Source organism: Temnothorax curvispinosus, unplaced genomic scaffold (genome assembly GCF_003070985.1).
Source record: "Temnothorax curvispinosus isolate PA1 unplaced genomic scaffold, ASM307098v1 QBEX01014070.1, whole genome shotgun sequence".
In the NCBI taxonomy this organism is placed as follows: Eukaryota; Metazoa; Arthropoda; class Insecta; order Hymenoptera; family Formicidae; genus Temnothorax; species Temnothorax curvispinosus.
In genome coordinates, this window is record NW_020223850.1 from 12681 (window position 1) to 28483 (window position 15803).

Below are 15803 nucleotides of genomic sequence, written 5' to 3' on the forward strand. Positions count from 1 at the left end.
TTTTTTATTAATATTATCATTATGGCTATTAATATAATAATCATACATTTATATATCAATCATTGTATATTATTATTGACTAAAATATATAATAATATGTATTAACATAATACATTAGTAATATAAAAAACCAATTATTATTTTTATATTTATTAATTGTATTAATAATTTTGCTAAGTATTAATAATTATTTCCAATTTTATTATATATATATGTAGCAATATATGTATTTGTAGAAGTTATTACATTAAATAATAAGATATATTTATATACATACGCACGCATATAAACATATATGTATGTACATATAAGTAGTGGTTACTGCGCTCAACTTTAAAATTTTGAATCGAAACATATGTCGTGCAGAGTATCGTTGGATAGATCTTAAAAAAAAAAGAAACATCTTTTTTATTGGAACATCGCGATATCTCCAACCGTTGTAGAGAAACGACTGGAAAACTGAATGATGATGGTGTCGCAATAATAACAAAGTTTCGTATCCGAAATGAAAAATATTACTTATATTAAACCTCACAAATGTACTTTCCGTCTTGATTTAAATAAAAACGGATTCTGTTTCTGATGTTATCTGTAGCTCGAAGGACTTTTGCATCACGTTTAGCGATCGGCATGCTTGTCGAACAATCAAAGACAGAATCCGTTTTTGTTTAAATTATGATGGAAGACATATTGTACATTTGTAAGGCTTAATAAAAGTAATATTTATCGTTTCGGATACGAAACTTTATTATTATTATACGAATTACGATACCATCCACCATTCAGTTTTCCAGTTGTTTCTCTTCAACGGTTGGAGATGTCGTGATTATGTAACAATAAAAAAGGTGTTCCTTTTTTTAAGAGCTATTCAACGATACACTACACGACATATGTTTCCATTAAAAATGTTAGAGTTGACCGCAGTAGTCATTACTCCGGTCAGTTCCGAAAAACGAAAATACCCTTATTCGATTCCTCGGGTAGAATATGAGGCTAAACATTTACGAGAAAATCGGGTGGAACGGGTGGTCTGATGCACCCTGTATAAATTTTTATTTTGCTAAATAATTTTTAGTTATTGGACTGATTAGAAGAAACAGTAAGTTCTAACAGTGATTCAATTTTCATATTCCTTACAAATTCCGGTATCTAAAACATACACAGATTATTTTACTATTCAATATATCTATAAAATAATACTAATCTCATATAGAATATACACTCGTTGCAGTAGTTTTTTTTAATTATTTTTTACAAACTTATTCTGTCACAATAAATAGATTATGCTGAGAATGCACAAAAATATGTAAGCTTAATAAAATCGAAAGATAACATGTAAGTTGCAATAACGTTTGTAAATATTACCTCATCAAGTTGTTCCTTAGAATAGACGTGGTTTATAATATCAATTAATGCTATAGTGACTATAGTCGTACTAATTTCTCTGTAAAAATAAAACAAATGATTCTTAATTTGTATACATATATGATATACTTTCATGATTACAACCATCAGAATATATTTATACGGAAAAAAATAATTTACTTGGGTTTTGCTCTCTCCCAATTTTCTAATATACATAGAGATATAAGAATAGAGTGCGCGAGCGAGCTGAAAAAGCGATATAGGAATAGAAAGAGAAAGCTGCGCAGAATAAAAAGAGAAAGCTGCGCATGGGCCCCTTCTGTCTTTGTTTCGCAGGCACGCGTAGACAAAGACAGAAAGGGCCTATATGCAGCGTTCTTTTTCTATTCCTATATCACAGCCTCTTACGTGCTAGCATATAACTCGCGCACTCTATTCTTATATCTCTATGCTAATATATGATCAAGTACTAAGTTAGATAACTTAAATTTTCGAAATATGTGTGATTGGGAAAAAAAAAAAAAAAATATATATCCTTTATTTTAATCTAGAGCAAAATATATTAAAAACGCATAAAAAACGGAGAAGGACAATCCCGCGTATAGTTTCTCGTTAGGTTTATAAAATTTTGATTCATCTTTATATCAGAGATGAATCAGACAATAAAAAAGGTATTACAATAAGAAAGAGGCAGTATATATAGTATAAGAGAATAAAATCTTTATTGTGTAAATCAGAAATAAACACTTTACACTGTCGAACATTAAAAATGCCAAAAATTAATATACTTATACCTAAATTACATATCAATAAAAAGAGAAAGTAAACTTAATATGAAAAATTAAATTTTTGACATAAAACAATGCAATTTAGTTTAAATAATACATTATAAATATTATTATAAAATTTAAAATATTAAAATAGATATTTAATATTTTAAATTAAATACATATATAAAATAATATAACATGTTAATACATATTGTTAATATCTTATCAACATTATCTTAAAGCTATTAATATAATAATTAAATATTTATTATATTAATTATATGTATATTAATAACCATATATTATTAATTACTAAAATATATAGTAATATTAACATATTATATTATAAATATAAGTAACATACTAATATTTGTATTCTTATTAATATTAGTAATTATTACCAATATATTATATGTATTTGTGGAAGTTATTAAAATAATAAATTATATTTATATACATATGCATACATATATATTAACATATACGTATGTAAATGTATATATATTAAAATAACTAGTGAGAGAGAGACTCTTATAATAATATTTAAGATATTCTATGTAGTCACAGAAATAACTATAAAACTCATATATAATGGACAATAGATAAGCAATATATAAATCTAAATAAATACTAGAGTAACATAAAAAAAGAAAATGTCTGACAATTTTTTCAAAAATCTATAATGCATTTGTTTTACTTCAAGCATTGCAGTTTTCCATTTTTTGGCCGGCTGAACTGATTCCAAACATGGAAACCAAAGTGTTTCTCTGATTCTTGATTTGAGACAAACGTAACTTAATCTTTTTGATAATATCCAAAATTAGTTTATTTACTTCGTCTCTTGCACATTCAAAAATCTATAAAATAATTTTAATATGTTACAAATAAATTTATAATTTATTCCACTTGTTGTTAACAAATAAATAATTTTGGTACTTAAAAACAATATTTATAATATTTTCGCACATTCGATGCAGCTACAAAATGTATTATGTACATACAACATATATGCATATACGACCACATATTTGTTTTTGCTCGTGACTTCGTAAATTGATCAATTTTAATTAATGATTATGTTGCATGGAAAATACGAGATTATTGTGTTGAAAATTATATGCATGTCATATTATGCCGTTTGTAATCAAGTGACGTATAGAGTAGCACATGTTTAATAATAAATGTTGATAATACATTTTTTTGTAATTGTGATAATATCTTCAAAGGAAGGTATGCAAAATTGAGGTTCTGAAAACTTATATTTAAAGAAAATAATACGTATTCTTAGCCGCATATTTTGAACCGTAGAATGGCTATGAAATTTAAGCCTGTAGAAGAAAAATGGAGTAAAATGGGAAAAAACGTAAAATTATTAAAATCCCGAACAGGGTTTTTAATTAATTTTTAACTAATTTTTTTACGTTTTCTTGCGTATTTTCAGTCACAGAATCTTTAGCCAGCTGTCTGGGGGTACTCAATATATAAAGGGTGTCCTAAAAGAGTCTGGAAGCAATCAAATATCTTGTAAATAATAGATTTAAAAAAAATGTTTTAAACAAAAGTTGTTTAAATCAATGAGTAGAAAGAGATAATACAATAAAAAATAGGGGTTTTTATTTGATAAAATAAAGTTGGTCTTGATCTGACTTTGGCAACGTCATTTATGGACTATAACTGCCATTAAATGCGTCTTTTTAAACCTTACGACTTCTGTATAAAACATTTTTTTCTAAAATTTATTATTTATAAGATATTTGATTGTTTCCAGATATTTAAGACCTTTATATGTTGAGTACCCCTAGATTGCTAGCTCAAGATTCTGTGACCTAAAATATCTAAAAAAACGTAAAAAAAATTAGTTAAAAATTAATTAAAAATTAATTAAAAATTCCATCGTAAGGTTTTAACGATTTTACGTTTATTTCCCCATGTTCCTCCATTTTCTACGTTTCTTTCGTCACAACTGTAATTTTTATAGCTATTTTTAAATTTTAAGAAATATGTAAGAATAAGTAAGATTTATTTGTTTCCCTAACAGATCCCAAAACCTCAATTTTGCATTTTTACCTTTATGTATAAATTCTTACCTTGCTAAATAATTTTGAGTTAAGGTATTTAAGATTAGTAGTAAATTTGAATTCTAACATTAACCACCTCTGTACATACATCAGCAAAAATTTCTTTATCTAAAACATACAGATTATTTTATATACTATTTCCTATCAATAAATTACTTTAATCTTATATAGAATATATTTAATTGCTACTATATATTTCAGTTATTTTGTATGAAATTATTCTTTTACTACAATTAGATTGATTACGCTAAAAATATACAAAAATCTTATAAGATTGATGAAATAGAAAGATAACATGTGAGCCATAATGCTTGTAAATATTACCCTGTCAAGTTGTTCCTTAGAATACACGTGGTTTATAATATCAATTAATGCTGTAGTCACACTAATGTCTCTGCAAAAACAAAACAAACGATTTTTATTAATTCGCATACATATAAGATATTCATGATTACAACTAGAATATATTTATATGGAAGAAAATAATTTACTTGGGTTTGGCTCTTTCCCAATTTCTTAATATATGATTAAGTACTAAGTTATCTCTTGCGTGTTTCGCAACATTGTAATGAAAAAATTTAATATTATCAATGCGATTTTCTCTTATAGTTCTAAAATAATATTCTTCATAATCTTCTGATTTCATGATGATGGAATTTATGTAAAAATGTTTAGAACAAGCCAGGAGTTCTAAATTTTTTCGTTCGTTTCGGAATAGTATAGTTTCAATCATATACATTCGATGCACTTTCATTAAAACAGTTTTATCTGCTATCGATAAACCATTACAATATGTCCATTTTTTCCACCCTGACGAGAATTGATGAGGTCTAAAGAGACAAGTTATAAAATTTAGTTTAGAATCTTACACGTATATTTTAAATATTTTTATAAAATACTCTATTTAAGCGTAAATTACATGTCTGTGAAGTGCTGTCGTAGTTTATTCAAGGCTATTGTCTTGCAGCTAGAATCATTGAGAACGCATGCCCATTTTACAGCTTCTTGTCTTAAACATTCCATTAAATAACTGTCATTTCGATCTTCGTTATATTTTATTGTTTGAAGAAGCGGTTTCAATTGTCCGAGTATGATCGTCTAAATATTGTAAAATTATAAATATTTTTAATTAAGTTGTTAATTATGTCTGAAAAAGTTATGGGTCGTGCGAATATATACGTGCACTTAAAAATACTTTTTTAAAAAAATAAATGCAACATAATTAGAAAATTTTTAGATTTTTTTTATCATTATATAGGGGACTTGTGCCCAAAACGACATACTGTTTTTAAGACATTGTAATTTTATTTTGTAATACATAAAAATTATACGTATATAACGCGTTTAGATACACTTTAGGATAAAAATAGTTTGGTATTGTAATATTTAAAAACTTTTATAGCTTTGCATTAGTTTTGTAATAACATATAAACAATAAACACTTGACGTTTTTTTTCATTTTTTTTAAAAGGTAGTTTTATGGTGATAATACCGACGATATGAGGGTCTTTTACGTTTAAATTTTTGTTGAACAAAATTATGAAAAAACGTAACAGAATTATAGCTGCATATATATCTAGCTAGGACTCTACATGTATCATCTCAGATAACTAAATCTGCGCAGACACATTCTGAGCAGAGCCGAAATAATCATAGAAAATATAGATGGCTGTGGTATTGGTGTGAGATTCTAATCTTTGCTGCCGCATGCTGTATTTTGCTTACTGGGATATTTTATTGAATCAATTATGTCACAATTGTTATTTCATTACAAAGTATATAATGTTTAGATGTAACAACTTTTCTGAGCAACATCTTTTACCTTGACATATTTACTTTCATCTGGAAATTGGAAGATGTGAGATATGCGTTCAAGAACTTTGATCATAGGATACCATGCAACATATTCCGTCTCTCGCGATAAGTATCTTGTGAGTTTCCAAAATATAGAGGCATCAAGTTGTTTCGTCATGGTAAAATAAAACGCATCGTCGATGATTTGAGCACGATTAACAACATGAATATTCTTATAGTTTTCCGAATTGAGGTAACATGCAATTCTTCGCCAATTCTCAGCATCGTAGTTGACACGATAATATCCTGTTAGAAAATAAATTTGTGTTATTGACCATTAAATCTTTTCCGGAAAAAAAGATAGAAGAAAAGTGCCATGTATGTACATAAAAATTGACCTCGTGTGACAAACGTGTTCGAAAAAAAGGCCGTGTGACAACCGAGAGTTAATAACCTTGACATTGATATACTTGATTTGAGTTAAATTTTTTTCTTTATTGTTTTACTACATTTTGTTTATACGAAATAAATGCGAAGATACAAGAAAATAATCGTTTAATACTTACCAATTTGTTGCAAGTTCAATATTATCCAGTCATCTTTAGAAAGCATAGGCATAGGAATTTTATTTTTAAGAGTAACTATAACAGGTAAAGTATAATAAAAATTGATGTACGACCGCATAGTAAATGTCAAGGGTATCTGCCATGTTTCGGATGCATTTTTCATCCTTATGACAAAATAGCTTTCATTGTTATAATTACATGCTACATTTAGAACAGGATAATGATTTTGACTTATCCAAGGATACATTATCTCTGTTATGTTAATTTTTGGTACTATAAATCTTAATGCTTCATCAGAAGATTCATAAACAGCCCAGAAATCACTCGGAGTAGCTGATCTAACAAAAATTTCGCAAAATTTAATCACGTTAATACGGTATATGTAATGCAATACATATTACATTAAAAAGTAAAATTTATTGCTAAATTTATTTCTGTATGTTAGCAGCTTATGTCAGTATATATAATTTTAACAAAGATAAGATAAGAAGTTACAGGAAAAAAGATAGAAAGAATTTATATGATAAAATCTAATATAACTGTTGAAGAATGAATTCTAAAAAATTATATACTTATTTAAAGATGTAAAGAGTAAAAAAATACGTGAGTCATTCATATATTGCATTAATATATTGAAATTATGATTAGATATTAATTAAAGAGAGAAAACTTATCAGAATATTTTGAAATAAGTTGAACATTGAAAAAAATAATTAAACTAAGAATTGATAAAGAGAAATAACAGCGAAGATAAAATGATAAAGAAATTAAGAGAAAATCATGAAATGTAAGTTAGTAAAAAACGTAAAAAAAGTAAAAAATAAGGGAAAAGAAATAAAAGCAAAAAAATCTTAAAACTATTATTAAGTAAAAATAGGAAAAAGTATAATAGGAAGAACTAATCAAACAAATCATCAAAAATCATTAATATAAAACCAAGAAAGAAAATAAAAATTAGCTCGGGGTTGTGGACATATCGAAAAAAAATAGAGAAAGAGATAAGTAAATCACATTTGAAGAGAAAAAAAATATATTAATACAAGTTTGAGGAAAACTTGAAGACAATATCGATATAGAGCAATAAGAATAGAAATATATACTCACTGTTTTTTTAAATATTTTTCGATACCATTCCAAAACACTTGATCGCCCACTATATGTTGCAACATGCGCAATATAGCAGGTGCTATAACAAATAACATTATAAAATAATTAGATGTAATTAACTAAATTTATTAACAGCAATGAAAAATTTGTAATTTTGTAAATTTTATTTTTTACATCTTGTACTTCTTTATATTACCTTTGATATAATAAGAGAAAGAGAAAATTGAATTAATATCAGAGATTGTGTTGCCTTTTTGTTCCCACGATGTAAGAGATTCCATAATTCCTTGCTCGTCTAAATAGAGAGATTCTTGCAGAATTTGGACAACAAACAAATCCGACATTTGAGAATTTGGAATAATCTATAAACGAAAGCTTACATGATGATAAAAGTAATCATGGAATATTTAATTTGAATGAATGCTTTGACTAGCAATATGCAACAGCATCCATTTGCACGCTGTTACTGCAGTTGTTTTGATATTTTTTATTAAGCTCAAAAATATGCATATGAACACTTTCAAAGTAAGTATTTTACAATTTTGTAGATAACATTGAAAATACTTGAACTAGGATTCCTAAAATCTCTCCTAGTATATATCATTTTGAAAAAGTGCATTTTATTTTTAAGTAAAATAATATAAGAGATGTATAAGCAATTAACCTTATCAATGATTTTTGATGTAAAAAGAACCGTAGCAATACCCTCATTTAACCAGAAGTGGGACCACCATGATGGACTTGTCTTAGAATTCAACAATTGTCGTGCTATTTCACGTCCGATTATAGACGCTATTTCCATTTTGCGGACAATATTATCTCTCATCTCATCATAAATAATATCTTTGTCTCTGAAAATTATTTATAATTATCGTATTATCTTGTCGCCTTATTTATCGCTTTTTTAATTTTATTATATCATAATTATTTTCATTTTAATATTACTTATACTTAATGTAATTCAGAATAAATTGTTAGATAGGCGATTAATTTTATTTAAAAATACAAATTTATTTACACAATTTATAAAAAAATAAACATTAATCTCAATATGTAACTTTACAAGAAAATATATTTAAAATCTTATATACAGCATTCCCTAATTTATACTTTTAGTCGTATGATTATGTTTGAGCCTACCACAATTCCTAGCAAAATGTTTGCAATTCCTAGCAAATTGTATCAAAAATATTTTTAATACTTAATTTATGACTTATCATATAACTATCATTGCTGCCATGTAAGAAAAAAGCATGTATATGAAATTGTTGTTAAAATAAATTAACCAATTATAATACGAAAACAACCCTAACTAATTAACAACCTAATCTAACTATTAAAAATGTTCTATTACTATTAAAATCTTTTATCGTCACACATTTTGTAAAACAATTATACCACTTGTCTATTGTGGCATACATGTCATCGATGAATATTGATATTGACACCTTCAACATTCAAAGCCTCGATATTTCACTGAATCTTAAAATCAGCACTTTTCTCTAAAATTTATACGAAAGTAAATATGAAAAATAATATTTTTAATGGTCTTAACTCCTTTTATATTGTAATTGGTCAACTCAATGCGACGTATGTATATTTTGTACTAAATTTATTTTAGTAAATTTCTTATTTTAGTCACTAAATATATTTTCGCTTTCTTTTAGGAACAGACTTTACGGCACAATTATGCACATATCACTATATATAGTCATTATACATAATTATACAATCATATGATGAAACCAATTTAACAATAAAAATATACAAATTTCTGAATTATTTGATTGGAAAGAGTAAAAGTGTGTTTAATTCTATCTTTTAATGGGTTATGAATGTTTAATCGCAGTTGAAAATTATATAATCATATTTACCTGTAAAATGTGAGTCCCCACTTTGCCATGCCGTCATCTATCAAGCCTGGAACCGCGATATGTTCTTGCGTTGGAAACACAATCAATTGCTTCCACTCGTCTTGAAAGTAGTGCGTAACGTTTGCAATAACATGACTTGCAAATATTAATTTATTTAAAATTTTTTCTCTGCATCTCAAGTCTACATTCATTTTAAATGGTCGACTGCCTCCAAATTTCTCAAATATATTCATATGTAGAGAGGCGGAGAAATTGCACAATACTATAGCTACGAGATAAGTGGGTATTTCAGATGTTTTTTCAAAATGTGTTTCTACAATGCTATCATAAGTATCACGGACTCTCTTTCTATAATGCGTATTGGATAAAACCGTGTACTTTTCATAGTAATTTCGTACTTGTAATACGATAATTTTAAATGTAGCTTTTATTTCTGGCTCGTCCCAACATGGAAATGTTCGTCGTATTCCAGTAGCCCAGTTATGTGTTGAGACAAACCATCTACGAGTTTTAACAATGTTTGTAATAATGTTAAATTATTAGTTTGTATTAATGTGTGGTATAAGAGCAACGAAACAATGCATACAATGTTACGATTAAAAAATAATATATTTTTATAATATTATTGTATGCATTTCTTATTATTAATTTATATTTATACATTATTCTATTAAAGTATACTATACTACAATATATGTATAATAATGTCTCTATAGTATGCAATGTTATAATATATACACATAAAATATGGAACTCACAATTGCTTTTAAAATATTGAAATTTTATATAAATATAATGAATAGCATATATCTTTCAACGTCTGATTTTTCTATAGTTTAAATTTGAAACTTACTTATTTGTATTACGTAAATTAAAAATATAAACAAATATAAGCTCAGATTAAAGAAACTTTGTTGCTAATCGATTTTCATTAGACATACTTATGCACGCATTCGTTTATTTGTATTGTAAAATAAAGTGTTACAAAAACTATACTGAACAATATAATATTTATGTTAAAAACATGAAGAAATAAAATCTATACAATAATAATATAATTGTAGATGATAAGTCAATAAAAATGTCACGAAAAAATCCGAATACGCGGCGTATTTTCAATCTCCTAATAAAGTTATTAGGATGTCCTTTAGAATTTTTTAAAATATTTTAGTGTATATCTTACGCATTCTTTATATCTAATAACATATTTATGAAATTTCTTATAATCGGTTAAAATAGTCAACATTTTGATATAAACAGTTTATTAATTTTTTTTTAAATTATTAATTTTCTTTTAATAATGCATGTGTATATGTTCTTGTTAGTTTTAAATCTACTCACTCTCTATCTCCTGTTTCATTTATAAACGGAGTCTTGAAGAAACCACCTTTGACGGAGTCATTTATATCAGATATGACACCCTTGTATACCATATTCAGAGTATAATTACCAGGTGTTAGTATATAGTTAAAATCAATAGTCACAACTTCTATTTTCTCAAAGTAAAGATGTTTATTTGCAATATGTTTGGTCCTTTCACGCATATCAGTATTTTCAATTGTACTTTTAATTATGTTCAAATGTACTGAGTGCAAGGATATCTCATGCGTTTGTTCGTAAATAATTATGTTGATTTTGGATTTGCCATAAAAGATATTCCTTTCAACGTCTACATCTAACCATATTCTATAATTATTCGGTATTGTATTATTCGGCAAGCGGTAAGCGGCGCGAACTTCAGTGATAAACGTTTTTTCAGAAACAGATGACATAATCAACATTATATTGAATAGTAATAATTGGAATAATTCCATAATTTTCTAAACAGGTTCAGTGGTGTTTGTAGAAATGAGCCTAAGTTAAAAGAAAAAGAAACGTGAAATTTAAAGTAAATATTTGTAAAGAAACGACAATATTATAACAATTTTGTATGTATATTCCATTACATGTACAATTAAGTTCATGACGAGGTGTTTTTGAGATTCGTGCAGTTTAATGCTATACAACTGTTTGTAATTAAGTATAACTGTAATTTGTATTTTGGCTAGGCGCGCAGCATGTACGTCAGATTATTCTTTATATATTGCTTTTCTCCGACCCTCAGTTTAGGTCAATTGTTACACCTCTTATTGTAAAGATTTCGTAATACAATAAACTATGATAAAATAAAGACCTATTCTGTGAATGTATTGTATTGATATTGATTACTTTGTTTCCGCAGTCCGAACACCCTCCCTTCATTTTAATTATAACAAGTTTGTATTATAAGTATTTAATGTAGTTAAAAAAAATAGATAATTTTATTTTTAAAATCATGTTTGCTTCGTTGGTATCATTCGAGTAATCTTCGGAAGATCGGAAGGTTTTCTAAATTACACAAAAATTTAGTACAAGTAGGAACAATACATTTATTCAAAATATAACATCTCGCAAAATACCGTGTTAATTACGAAAAGTTATTGTTTTTTATTATTTTGCACGAATCTGTTATTAAGTTATTAAGTTATTGAGTTATTTGTGTGAATTACATGTAAGACATCAGAAACAGATTTCTATGCCATTTATATTGTCAGTCCAGTAGATAAAATTTTCTAATTTCGAAATGTGTTGTCTAACATAACAATAACAAGTAACTGATCACCGAAATGCAACAAATTTGGAATCTTAATATGGAATAAGTGAAATGTAATAAAGAAGAATAATAAATGACTCGTTTATGGAAAGACTGTAAAATTTAATTCAAGTTTAATACAAATCTAACAAGGATACTTCAGAATTTACAATAATATAGGTAAAATTTGAAATTAACTGTGATTAATACTTACCAGTTACGAATTGCCAGACGTCTATCTACACTATCGTGACCTTTCCGTCTCGAGAGCTTAAGAAGAACTGAGTGCGAGGCGCGGATTAATACGAGCAATTGGCAATCGGCTGCTATGTCACCCCAACGTGCCGCGACACAAGACGAAATATTGTTAACAGGTCGTTGGCAATTGTTGTTGTTTGTCACGCCGTGGTGTGTTTATAACATGGGTTTTTATATCGCACAAGAACATAAAAACAAAGATCGAGAAACGTCTGAAATATTATAGATTGAAAAATATACTTGGAAAAGCCCACGTTAGAACGCAAAGCACAAAAAAATTACATACAACGAATCTCATTGTATTGAAGTTATGAACTTATAATGCAACGAAGACACACGCATAGTGCCTTTTCGTGCGACGAAATCGATGCACGCTACAATGCAATCGCGGTCTCAAGCAGTTAAAGTCATATTATTATCTGATAAATTCGAATATCGTTATATTGTTACTAACCATAAGATTTATGTCTTCTACATATTTTTCTACAATCTAATATGCAATAATAATATGCAATCTTGCAATAAAGTATTTTATATTATTGACTCCTTATTTACATAAGATTACATTGTCCCTGCTTACAACATGGTTATTGAATAAATAAATATTGTTTTATATAATTAAATTAATTTTTTAATTTTTTTTATTATTGAAACTTGAAACTAAACTGTCGTGTGTTTATCGGAAATATAAAACTGTTTACAATTGTGCAATAATTAAATTAATATGAAATAAACCGTTTCTAAAACAATAGAATGTGAAATAATATATATTTAAACATAGTATTTTTTAAAATAATTTGTATTAAACATTAATATTGTCTTTATTGGAAATACATTTATAAATGTATATTAGTATATACATACAAATATAATGAAATTGAAATTATTTAAAAAAAAAGCGCTAAGTATTTGAAACCAATTGTAATGTTAGAATCAGATAATTAAACAGTTTTTTATTTTAACATCTTTATTTATATTTAACGAAATTTATTCACAATGTTATGAAATGATTTATACACATATATGGATGTAGTATATGGATGTATTATGAATTTTATAAATTAAGCATATATGTATATAAATTACATCTAAATAGATATATCGCTTGCGTCAAACATATATGTATATCAACGTTGTACGTCGTTTCAATCTGTGACTCCGAAATTTTTGAAACACGTGATTGTGCACATATATACAAATTTATATCCTTATCTAAGAGCAAAATGTATTAAAAACGCATCAAAAATGGAAAAGAACACCCCGTATAGTTCCTTTTGTTAGTTTTATAAAATTTTAATTATCTCAACTCTATATCGGAGATGAATCCAATGACAATGAAAAAACTATTACAATAAGAAAGATATTTATTTATATTCAATTTTATTTATATCTTTATTCATATTCAAATTTAAACAAGGTCGGATAACAAAATAAATATAATAATTCTTTCGAGACAATGTTTTCAAAATGTTTATAGGTATTATCAGTTTTATTATACATTGTTAAGGGTTTAATAAGAAACTTTTATATTTTGCGTATTATAAATACGGTTGTATGAGATTAATTCAAAATATATATAATTCTAGAAAAATCTTAAAATAATTCGATACTCGAAACGTACAATAATAATACAGGTAAATTTTGAAATTAACAGTCATTAATACTTATCTACCAGTTACGAATTACCAGAAGTCTATCTACAGAACATCTTTATTTATATAAAACAATCTTCTTGCCGTTTATGAAATAATTTAAATATATTACATATTATATATATATATATATATATATATATATATTTATTATATATTATTATACATTATTATACATTATTATACATATGTATACTAATTTATTAAAAAATATAATTGTATATATGGTAAGCTTCAATAACAATATAACGATATTCACATGTATAATAACACAACTTTAACGACTTTAGAACTTGTGACATTATATATTTATAACATTTATTACCATCGTCCTCGGTTAATAATCTCTAGAGTCGGAAGGTCGCGATTCTGTAGATAAACTTCTGGTATCGATAATTTGTAACGGGTGAGCATTATAATTACAGTTAATTTCAAATTTATCTGTATTATTGTAAGTTCTGAGTATCAAATTATTGTAAGATCTTTCTATTATATAAGTATTATATTTTGAATCAATTTCATATAACTATATTATAACGCGCAAAATATAAAAGCACAGTTTTTTATTAAATCATTAGCTACACTTAAATATTTTGAAATAATCGGGTCTCGAAAATAAATTATTATATTTATCATTGTGTTATCTGGCAATACTTAAAATTTACGTGTTAACCTTATTTTCAGATTTGTATTGAGATTGAATTAAATTTTACATTCCATAAACAAGCCATTCATTATTCTTGTCCATTGCTTTTTGCTTATTCCATTCAAAGATGCCAAATTTGTTGCATTTCAGTGATTAGTTACATGCACAATTAGATTACTTGCTACTATATAGCAAGTTATATTAAACAGCACACTTTAAAATTAAAAAGTTTAATTTTGGATTTACAATTATTAGCACAAAAGTCTATTAATGCTGTCTTATAAACGTATGAATCTCAAAAACTTCTCGTCACAAACTTAATCGTACATGTAACGAAATATGTCTTACAAAATTATTTTAAATTGTTTTCCTCTCTTTATAAATATCAAATATTTACTACCATATTTTTTTCTTCTAATGTAGGCTCATTTCTATAAACACCATCAAACCTGTTTAGAAAATTGTCATGAAATTTTTAGAATTACTACTTAAAACAATTACTATGTCGGCTTCTTTTCCTGAAGAGATATTTGACACTGAAGACAAAATTAATTATTACTTGCCGAATGATATAATACCGAAGCATTATAACATTAAGTTAAAAGTGGACATTGAAAAGAATATCTTCCACGGCGTATATCCAATATCAGCATTATTACTTATAAACAAACAAAAGCGATATCCCTGTACTCAAAATATTTGGATATAATTGAAAAAAACAGCAACAATCGAAAATATGCGTGAAGGGACCAAGCATATCGCTAGTATGAATTTTTATTTAAGTAAAATGGAAGTTATCACGTTTAATTTTGACGATAAATTATCACCTGGTAATTATTTTTTAAACATGGGATTTATGGGCAACATACTTGATATGAATGACTCCATCGAGGGTGGTTTCTTCAAGATTCCGTTTATAAATGAGAAAGAAAATAAAGAGTGAGTAGATTTAAAACTAATAAGACCACATACGTATGCATCATTAATGAAAAATTAATAATTAAATTACTTATAAAATTTTAAGTATTTTAACCAATTATGAAAAATTTAATAAATGGACTATTAGATATAAAGAAGGCGTG

The 15803-nt window shown here is 26.3% G+C and overlaps 1 protein-coding gene across 1 annotated transcript; it reads right to left on the minus strand.

The window, feature by feature from the left end:
• Nucleotides 1-2833: 2833 nt before the first annotated feature.
• Nucleotides 2834-12426, minus strand: LOC112464265 (thyrotropin-releasing hormone-degrading ectoenzyme-like). The gene is made up of 13 exons (XM_025031141.1): nt 12380-12426; nt 10896-11408; nt 9555-10055; nt 8345-8531; nt 7877-8042; nt 7678-7759; nt 6574-6911; nt 6036-6313; nt 5133-5311; nt 4705-5043; nt 4538-4607; nt 4223-4321; nt 2834-2992 (listed from the first exon to the last, which is right to left on the minus strand). Exons 2-13 carry the CDS (start codon nt 10985-10987, stop codon nt 2834-2836), a joined length of 2490 nt encoding a protein of 829 aa, XP_024886909.1. The 5' UTR covers nt 10988-11408; nt 12380-12426.
• Nucleotides 12427-15803: the final 3377 nt, after the last annotated feature.

Bases quoted from the DNA above. Each gene is read 5' to 3' on its own strand.
- LOC112464265 (XM_025031141.1), bottom strand. From the start codon at position 10,987: ATGGTATACAAGGGTGTCATATCTGATATAAATGACTCCGTCAAAGGT. The intron at 5,312-6,035 runs GTAAAAGATGTT...TACAATATTTAG, and splicing joins ATGAAAGTAAATATGTCAAG to ACGATCATACTCGGACAATT. The intron at 4,608-4,704 runs GTAAATTATTTT...TTGTTTTTGCAG, and splicing joins TGGGAAAGAGCCAAACCCAA to AGACATTAGTGTGACTACAG.